The sequence below is a fragment of the Elephas maximus genome, chromosome X (genome assembly GCF_024166365.1).
Source record: "Elephas maximus indicus isolate mEleMax1 chromosome X, mEleMax1 primary haplotype, whole genome shotgun sequence".
NCBI lineage: Eukaryota > Metazoa > Chordata > Mammalia > Proboscidea > Elephantidae > Elephas > Elephas maximus.
Window position 1 is genome coordinate 22,389,629 of NC_064846.1, and position 10,001 is coordinate 22,399,629.

General features: G+C 44.2%; 1 protein-coding gene across 1 annotated transcript in view; it reads left to right on the forward strand.

Annotated features, from left to right (window-relative positions):
• GPC3 (glypican 3) overlaps positions 1-9,689 on the forward strand; it is a 490,898-nt gene extending 481,209 nt beyond the window's left edge. The window contains exon 8 of the mRNA XM_049873139.1: positions 9,189-9,689. Within this exon, the coding sequence (XP_049729096.1) occupies positions 9,189-9,358 (170 nt within the window). The 3' untranslated portion in view covers positions 9,359-9,689. The remainder of the gene's footprint in view (positions 1-9,188) is intronic.
• Positions 9,690-10,001: the final 312 nt, after the last annotated feature.

The following is a 10,001-nucleotide window of genomic DNA, read 5'->3' on the forward strand; positions in this document are numbered from 1 at the left end:
TAGTCTGAAGGTCCTGATCAAAATGGAATATTTTCTGAAGTCTTATGTGTTTGCCAATATTGCATTTCTACTCCATCATACAGTTTTATACATCTTAGTATAAAATAGCGTGACTCCCTCCCCCCGCCCCGCCAAATCCTTAGGAAGATGCATACTATGGCTTCCTGCACCCACAGTTCACTGCAGTGAACTTGAAGATTCATATCCACCAGATTGAGAAGCAGAGGCCTATCATAAGAGAGGCCAGTCCTCAGTTTATGGGAAAATCCACTATCCTTTCAACATCCCATTTTCATAACTGATAACATTTGCAGGCTAGAAGGCCTCAGAAGAAATGAGTGGACATCTCATTGCCCCAGCCCTCTTCCAGGAGAGGCTGTCGAATTATTCCCAGAATTTACAGTCATTTAGTGGGTGTCTTTAGTTATCTAGTGCTGCTATAACAGAAATACCACAAGTGAATAGCTTTAACAAACAGAAATTTATTCTCTGAGTCTAAGAGGCTAGCTAGAAGTCCAAATTCAGGGTGCCAGCTCCAGGGGAAGGCTTTTTCTCTGTCATTTCTGAGGGAAGGTCCTTGTCATCAATCTTCCCGTGGCCTAGGAGCTTGTTAGCACAGGGACCCCGGGTCCAAAGGACATGCTATTTTTCTGGCTCTTCTTTCTTGGTGGTATAATGTCCCTGCGCAGAGAAGGTCCTAGTCCAGGGAAAGACTGATGAGAAGGACCTTCCTCCAGAGCCCACAGAGAGAGAAAGCCTTTCCCTGGAGCTGACGCCCTGAATTTGGATTTCTAGCCTCCTAAACTGTGAGAGAAGAAGCTTCTGTTTGTTGAAGCCATCCACTTGTGGTATTTCTGTTATAGCACCACTAGATGACTAAGACAGTGGGTAAAATTAGCAACTCACTTGCATTTGTCAGAAAGTCACATTATGAAATGGTTGTTGCTGTTAGGTACTTTAAACTCATAGTGACCCCATGTGACAGAGTAGAACCACCCCATAAAGCCTCCTAGGCTGTAATCTTTAGGTAAGCAGATCATCAAGTCTTTCTTGGAGCCACTGGATGGGTTCGAACCACCAACCTTTCAATTTGCAGCCGACTGCTTAACTGTTGTGCCACCAGGGCTCCCCATTCTAAAAGGAGGTCCCAGTAGACAGATTAAACACCAGACACCTTGAGCAGTCCAGTTCCTCCTTGCCTGGTCTATGAAGAATAAAACCTAGACACCCAGAGACCAAAAGGTCGTTTGCAAAGTCGTTTTCTTCTGCTTTTAAGTCCACGTAGTCATTTCACACCTGAAAGTTCACAAAGGGAAAAGGGTTGATGTGGCAAGAAGGAGGGTTGTGTTGAGAGGAGGACAAGTAAGGGAACTGTTGGAATTCAGAAGAGAATAGCAGGGTCTCAGGGCATGTGGGGAAATGGACAGCTAAGTGAGTATTGCAACGGATGCCATTTCTCCAGAGGTTTCCAGAGGTTTCAGCCAGTGGGATCTTTGAGACGATGTCCTACAGGTTTTGCATATTCATGTCTTGGGGGCCAACCATACACAGCAAATGCAAAACACAGGGATAGTGGTATTGCTGTAACTATATTAGGGCCAGATTGAAGCCATCTGCTGGTGCAAGCTTGGCAAGGAAGAAACCCCCATGGTTGGCTCAGCGGCAGCACTCTCTCCCATGGCATCTTGATAGTAGCTTTTCTTTCAGGCTGCCCTGTGAGGTCTGCCTGTCGGTGTGGGCCAGGCCCCTGAAGCAATACATTGTCCTCCTTGAATCCCATGCCCTCGGAGGGCAAACATTTGCTTCCTATTATCTGCTCAAGACCCCAGTGGCTTTGTAAAGACCCAAAGGCTTGTCTTACTGGCTGGCGAATCCTCCTTGACTGCCTGTGCCTGCCTGCTTGATACGCCCCAGGTCCAGCAACTTCTCCAAAGTTTAGTGTGTGCTGGCCTCACTGGAAGTTATTATGCCAGGGTTTCAAAACCAAAATAAAATAACAGTTCAGCTTTGATTTATTTATTGCCAGGCTTTCTCATCCCTAGGACAGCTCAAGAAGACGAGGGATTCAGAATTAGCTAGCTGATGAACATCACCAGAACAACTCATATTTCAAGAGAAGCAATGGGATAAGCCTCCTCATTTATGGAGGCCCTGCTGGGGGCAGCCATTTTGGCTGTGGTGGGTAGAGGAATGAGTGCAGCCTGCAGCCAACTGTGCTCCATATTGGGCCCCAAGAAGGAGTCCCTGGGCGGAACAAATGGTTAAGCACTTGACTACTAACTGAAAGGTTGATGGTATTAAAACAAAAATCATATTAAGCCAATAATATAAATTGATTTAAAGTCCATTTAATATGCAATTTGCAAATCAAACAACACTTCTGACTAGAGAGTCAAAGTGTCCCAAAGAGAAAAGAACTTCGAAAGAGTCTTATAGTCCATCTTATCAACATTGCCAGGGGAACAGTATTTACATATTAAGAGTTTACCATCAAATACAGCTACCCTAGAGTTTGTTTCTTGAAACTGACTACACATAGATAAAAGAGCACAATGCCCAAGACAAACCGGTCTTTACTAATTAGCAGGACTATTGTTTGAAAGGAAACCCTGGTGGCGTAGTGGTTAAGTGCTATGGCTGCTAACCAAGAGGTGGGCAGTTCAAATCTGCCAGGTGCTCCTTGGAAACTCTATGGGGCGGTTCTACTCTGTCGTATATATAGGGTCACTATGAGTCAAAATCGACTCCACAGCAGTGGGTTTTTTTGGTTATTGTTTGAAAGGATCCCTGGTTGCGCAGTAGTTAAAAATGCACCCTGCTGCTAACGGAAAGGTCACTGATTCGAACCCACCAGCTGCTCTGGGGGAGAAAGACTCGGCAATCTACTCCCATAAAGATTTACAGCCTTGGAAACCCTATGAGGCAGTTCTACTCTGTCTTATAGGGTCACTGAGTTGGAATCCACTCAACGACAACAGGTTTATTGTTTGACTTCAGAGTGACTTTTAGGAGACCAGCCTGCTCAAGCTTCAAAAGATCACCTCAGGGCAATGGCCTGGGTGGGTCACCCACCCCAACTCTACAGACCCCAGAAATCTGGATTCCAGGAGAATTAAAAATTGTTTATCCATGGTTTCAACCCAGCCAGGGTGCCTCGGAAGAAAGGCTTGGTAATCTGCTTCTAAAAGATCATAGTTTTGAAAACCGAGAGGAGAGCGGTTCTACTCTGTTCACATGCGGCCGTCTTGAGTCAGAATTGACTCAACAGAAACTGGTTTAGGTTTTTTTGGTTTGGGGCCCCAAGAGCCTTGGAATAGAGAGAAATAAAATTAGAAGGAGACTTAGAGGTCATCCAACCCAATACCCTGATTTTAACTGAGACCCAGAGGAGAGGGAAATGACTTGCCCAAGGTGAAATACTAAGTTAATGGCTGAGCCAGGCCTGGAACCCATGGCTCCAGACTCTCAGGATGGTATAGTTTCTACTTCATTAGCCCTGCTGGCACAATGGCTAAGACCTAGGGCTGCTAACCAAAAGGTTGGCAGTTCAAAGCCACCAGGCGCTCTTTGGAAACTCTATGGGACAGTTCTCCTCTGTCCTGTAGGGTTGCTATGAGTTGGAATCAACTGGACAGCACCTAACAACAATAACAAGCCTTCTTAAGGACTCCACTAGGAGACTCTGAATTACTACTCCTTACTGAGTGTTTTGCCTGATGCAGAAAAACTTTTCAACACAAACAAGGAGCAGACCTTAATGATTAGCCATTATTTTAAACAGATTATCTAATCTGCAACTCAAAGGAAGTGAGAGTCAGGGCTGAGTGTGTCATTAGTACAGATTGTTGGATCTACCTTCTGGGTATAGTTAAACTGATTATAGATAGGAACGGATTTTGGGATTTAGCATGAAAATCTCTTTGCTGGCCCGAAAGGTTCTCACTGACAATCAACTTCAAGATAGAAACAATTTATGTGCATTTTATTATAATATGCACTTAACAAAGATCTGTTCTGAAAAATCACTGATAAACAAACAAATATGAATAAAAGGGAATGGTTTGTGGTACTTCCCATAATACATCTGGTTTATAGCAAACACATTTTTTGTTCGGTATAGATTTAGCTTCTTTGTAAGGTTTTGTTTTTTTTTGCTTTTAATTTTTTATATATTGCTACTGGCTGATCCCCAGGTATTGTTCCCACAGGCATCTTGTTTCTTCCAAGACAAGATGCCTGACAAGCCTCTCTCACTTAGGGCCATCTTCCACACTGCTAACGATGACCTTTAAAAAACACAAATCAGATCATATGGTTCGCTTACTTCAAAACCTTCAATGGCTCCCTACTGCCCACAGAATAAATTTTGTAATTCCTAATCTACCATGGAGCCCTGGTGGCGCAGTGGTCAAGAGCTATGGCTGCTAACCAAGAGGTGGGCAGTTCGAACCCACCAGCCACTCCTTGGAAACCCTATGGTGCAGTTCTCTGTCCTGTAGGGTTGCTATGAGTTGCAATCGACTAGATGGCAATGAGTTTGGGGGGAGGGTGTTAATCTACCATGATTTGGCCACTACTTACCCTTCCTGCCTTACCTTTTGTCACCCACCACCCACACACACACACCCCCGACACACACCACAGTAATGTACACTCTGTGTCCCCTCCAACTATGGAGGCTGCTTTGCTCCTGCTGAGTGTACTCTACCCACATTCTCCTATCTTTCTGATTTTGCTCAAACTGAACCCTCTGCCTGGAATAACCTTTTTATCCAAGCCCTGTCATCATTCCACCCATCCTTCATGGTGCGGATTATATTCCAGTGGTTCCAAATCTTCTCAGATCCTTCTGTTTAGATTTTTTATCTCCCTCTACTCTACCCCCATGGTGTTTTGCTTGGGCCTTTATCTGAGCCCCAAAGCCAATTACCTCTATCTCCCATAATGCTCGTATATTGTGCAAATTGAACCGATCCACATGTCCTCTTCATCTCCATGAGGGCCCGGGTTGTGGCTTTGCTGGGATTCCCATCCATATTAATGACAGGAACCCAACTGTGGGGTTGGCTGACAAACATTGGCTGCTGCTGAATGGGGAGCCTCAGGAAATCTCTAGCTACAGCTTAGGAACCACCACCAGTTACCGTCGAGTCAGCTCCGACTCATGGCGCCTCCATGTGTGTCAGAGTAGAATTGTGCTCCAGAGGGTTTTTAATGGCTGGTTTTCCCAGAAGTAGATTGCCAGGCCTTTCTTCCAAGGTGCATCTGGGTAGCCTCAAACCACCAACCTTTTGGTCAGCAGCTGAGCATGATAACTGGTTGCATGACTCAGGAAGCATCCCTCCCCCCCCCCCCCGCCAAAAAAAAACCAAACCCACTGCCGTTGAGTTGATTCTGACTCATAGCGACCCTATAGGACAGAGTGGAAGTGCCCCGTAGAGTTTCCAAGGAGCGCCTGGCAGATTCGAACTGCAGACCTTTTGGTTAGCAGCCATAGCACTTAACCACTACGCCACGAGGGTTTCCTCAGGAAGCACAGGGAGGTATAATTCTGAATATTTTTGAGGGTCCTTTGGAAGTAGAAGACTTGGCCCAGCTTTGTGTCTAGGGTACCCGATGACCCTGACCATCATTGTCAGGTTCTTCAGGGAGGTAGAACTGATAGGATAAGTTGCACTCTGGGTCCCCAAACCCAGAGATTTTCTCATTATTTCATAAAGCTGGTGGCATAGTGGTTAAGTGCTACGGCTGCTAACCAAAGGGTCGGCAGTTGGAATCCGCCAAGCGCTCCTTGGAAACTCTACGGGGCAGTTCTACTCTGTCCTATAGGGTCGCTATGAGTCGGAATCGACGGCACTGGGTTGGGTTTGGTTTGTTTTTTTTTATATATAAAGCAAGTCTACTTGATTTAGTACGTGATCGCTTTGATGTGGACACACTGACTCTTCCTTTGGAAGTTCTGTTTAACAGTATATATTTCACTTATCGAGTTTTTGGTTCCCCCCCGCCGGAAGGACCCCATTACTATTTAATCACTGCAGTCTGTTTAGTATACAAAATTTTTCAAGAGGCAATATAGTTTCATATAAGCTTTGGAGTCAGACATGTTTCAAATAGCACTTCTGTCACTTAGCAGCTGTGTAAATGTGGGATGAACATTTAACCTGAGTTTCAGCATCCTCATGGGTAAAATTGGAATTATGCTACCTACCTCATAGCACTGTTGAGAAGGTTAAAATTCAATGTGATAAGGTACATAAATAGCTTAGCACAGTGTCTGGCACACAATGAGGACCCAAACAATGTTAGCCATTGAAATTTCAAAACCTAGGCCCCAAGAGGTGGCAAAAAATGATTAGAAACTACTGGATTTAATATAACTGCTGGGTCGAGCATAACTGCTACAGTGGACAAAACTGTTTAGTGTTAGCAGATTATTTCGAGAGCAAAATTAATAGTGTAGGAGCTGAGTGGTAATATGAATAGATGTCTCTGCATCTTGATGTTGGGCAAGGGTCATTATCTAGAAAAGGAATCTGAAAGCAATGCCAAGAGTGCTCTCATGCAGGTCAGCCCTTAAAATACTTCTCTTCATTTAAGTGGAGAAGTTGCCGTGAGACTCAAGGCTGGGCTTTCAACAGATACAGCCATATGTGTTCTCGAAATCCGATCATGACCTAAGCCTGTGCTATCCTTGCCGACAGACAGCTGACCTCGGCCTTCTCTGTGCCCCGCATAGTTCACCTTTCCGAGAAAGAGCTCTGATTTCCAAGTAGAGCATTATTCTTTGTCCTTTCTCTCTTTTTATTTGGTTTATGTGTATTTATTTTTTAGGGCGGGAATCTGGATTATTGGCGTTAGGTGCTATCGAGTTGGCGCCAACGTATAGCGATCTTATGGATAATGGAATGGAATGTTGCCCAGTCCTGCATCATCTTCTAGATTATAGTGTGCAATTTCGCTTTTTCCCTGGGTCCGAGGGGTCCTCAGCACCCAAGCAGAATAACTTTCTCAGTTGTTTTGTTTCCTTTTGGTATTTATTTGTATATTTTTATAATTTGTTGTTGAGAATATGCACAGCAGAATATATACTAATTCAACAATTTCTCCATGTACAATTCAGTAACATTACTTTCTCAGCTTTGAGAGAAGAAATTTCAAAGCAGAATATTGGCAGATTCATGTATGTTAAAAGTTAGGACATCATTTCTTTGTACAGCAATGAAAAATAATTAAAATTACAGTTAATAGCAGAATTAAAAATTATTTGTATCCAATATGATAGGTAAAGGATTCAGTAAATCATGAATAGATTATTCAAATTAGGAGGGAAAAGATCAATAACCATTAGATAAAAAGATATGGACAAGTACACACTGACCATGGAAAAAGTTGATCTCCACTAGTAATCAAATATGTGCAAAATAAGAAAACTTGAGATATCCTCTACTGACTAAAATAGGAGCCTTGGTGGCATGATGGTTAAACGCTCGGCTGCTAACTGAAAGGTTGGCGGTTCGAACTCACCCAGTGGCTCCACAGGAGAAAGACCTGGAAATCTGCTTCCGCAAAGATTATAGCCAGAAAAACCCTATGGGGCAGTTCTACTCCATTCACATGGGGTCAGCATGGGTTGAAATCCACTCAGCAGCACCCAACAACAACATAACACTGAGTAAAATATCTTTTTTGGATTGAGGGACAGTGAAATTGGTTCCCTCACCCCTGCTGGTGGTATTATAAATTACAATAGCACTTTTGGAAAGCAGTATTGCAGTAGTGTATCAGACCCCTGGCTTTGATCACCTTGACCTAGCTGCCTGCCCTAACCAGTTCCAGCCTCAGAGCAGCCCTGGTCCAGGGCCCTGCCCTGCACACACCCTGGACCGGCTGAATCCCCACACTTTTCTTCCTGTGACCTCCTGAGTATTTCATCCCCTGTAAGAGGAGCTCTTCCTTCCTTCCCTCTGTAGAATCCCAGTCATTTCCTCTGTGCCTGTTGATGTCCATCTCAGTGTCCCAAAGGGATCTTGCCAGCTCCCTTGGCCATAGGGCAGTTGTCTGGTGAGGTGGCTCCCATCCCATCACCTTCACAAGTTATCAAAATAGAAACAGTGGAGACCAAGTCTAGAGAAGCTGAGGGTGAAGATTTGAGCTCTACATCTGGAAAATCAAACCTGAACGAAACTGAGCACTGGGCCAGGTACCAGCCATCTTGAATTTCCTGATCAACCACTATCTACTTAGGTTTACCTCCTGCAAGACTTCGGTTTTAGGCCAACCCCAACATCCCCATGTCTTTTCAGAATCATGAGCCTGTGTCATATAAGGAGCAGGCAATCAGATTTGAAAGACAGTGGCTCTTACCCACTAGTCTTTCCTTAGTCTTCATTTGTTTGGTATCAGTTTAAATGCTAAAATTTAGATCAATTTTGCTTGTTTTTTTGTTGTTGTTGTTTGATTTTTTTGTAGGCGGTACAATGATTTAAAAAAAAAATCCCGTTGCTGTTGATTCAATTCTGACTCATAGCAACCCTATAGGACAGAGTAGAACTGCCCCATACAGTTTCCAAGGAGTGGCTGGTAGACTCAAACTGCCGACCTTTTCATTAATAGCACTTAACCACTACTCCACCAGGGTTAAAGAAGAAATATTTGGGGAAAATAAAACAACTTTCAATAGCAACTACCCTATCCTCAATCCTAATTAAAGTAAGAGTTCCAGAACAAGGAAATCTGTATGGGGTGTAGGGCCCAGGAAAAGTACACTGAATGCCTACTACTCCAGCAACACACACACACAAGAACACACGTGTACTCACCCACCCAGCACCTTGAATTTCGATACTAGTAAGATCAGATCTGGTGAAAACGGCCTTGAAGCACAACCTTGTCTGGGAGATGGTGTTGCAGAGGGCCAACATGGACCCTGGGCTGTGGGCGGAGTGAAAGGGAAGAAAAGAGCAGCTGGCGAGCACCTAGCCTCTCCTGCTTGACATGATGTCTGGAGAAAGCAACTCTGGCCGCCAGTTCCTCTGAGCTCCTTCCCACCATTTGGCAGCCTTCCTTTCCAAGAAGGAAATCAAAGCTGGGAGTACCGGCAGTTCAGACAAGTGCTTGAGCTGTGAATAGCGTGTGCTTGGTGCTGTTGGTAAACCTATATTTAAAGTCCTCTTCTGTTTTGGCAGAGCTGGCTTATGATCTGGATGTGGATGACGCTCCTGGCAGCAAGCAACATGCAAATCAGAATGACAACGAGATTGCCGCCTCTCACAACGTTGGGAACTGGCATTCCCCCCTGACGGTTCTAACCAGCATGGCGGTCTACATGGTGTGCTTTTTCTTCCTGGTGCACTGACTTCTCAGTGCCCAGTTCATGTGCTGCCCGTCAGCACCCTGTGGTCTTCCTCTATAAAGGGAACCACCTACTTATTTTTTTATCTTATATACCTCCTCCAGCCATTTAGTAGAGAACTAACCATGAGTTATGTTTTCAAAAATCAAATGGTGTCTTTATGAGGAAGGTAAACTTTAGTGGTAGTATAGGTTGTCCTTTTGCAAAGAAAAAACATCAAGTTGTGCCAAATGATTTTCCTGTGTTTGGCTGCTAGAACATGGTTACCATGTCTCTCTCCCTCTCTTTCTCTTTGCATGGATTTCTTTGGAAAAAAAATAAATACTCAAATAAAAATGTATCGAGTCTTTTTTTTTTTTTTCGAAGCCCTCGTATATGGTGGCCATTCGATGTTTTTCGTCCTCGTCCATCTTTCTATTCAGTATAACAAAATCACATCAGGCCCCAACTGGAGTCCCCAATACCCATCTCCCTACCTACTTGGTGGTTGGGAATCAATCCCGGCCTTAAAGACCCAGTCAAATCCAGTCCCTCCCAACACACACTTTGTCCACAGTCTACATTTAGAAACCCTGGCCTGGGTTGGAATGTCTTGCCGATGAAACTGAAGGTATCTCAAAAAGCTGTCAGGTCTCTCTTTAGAAAT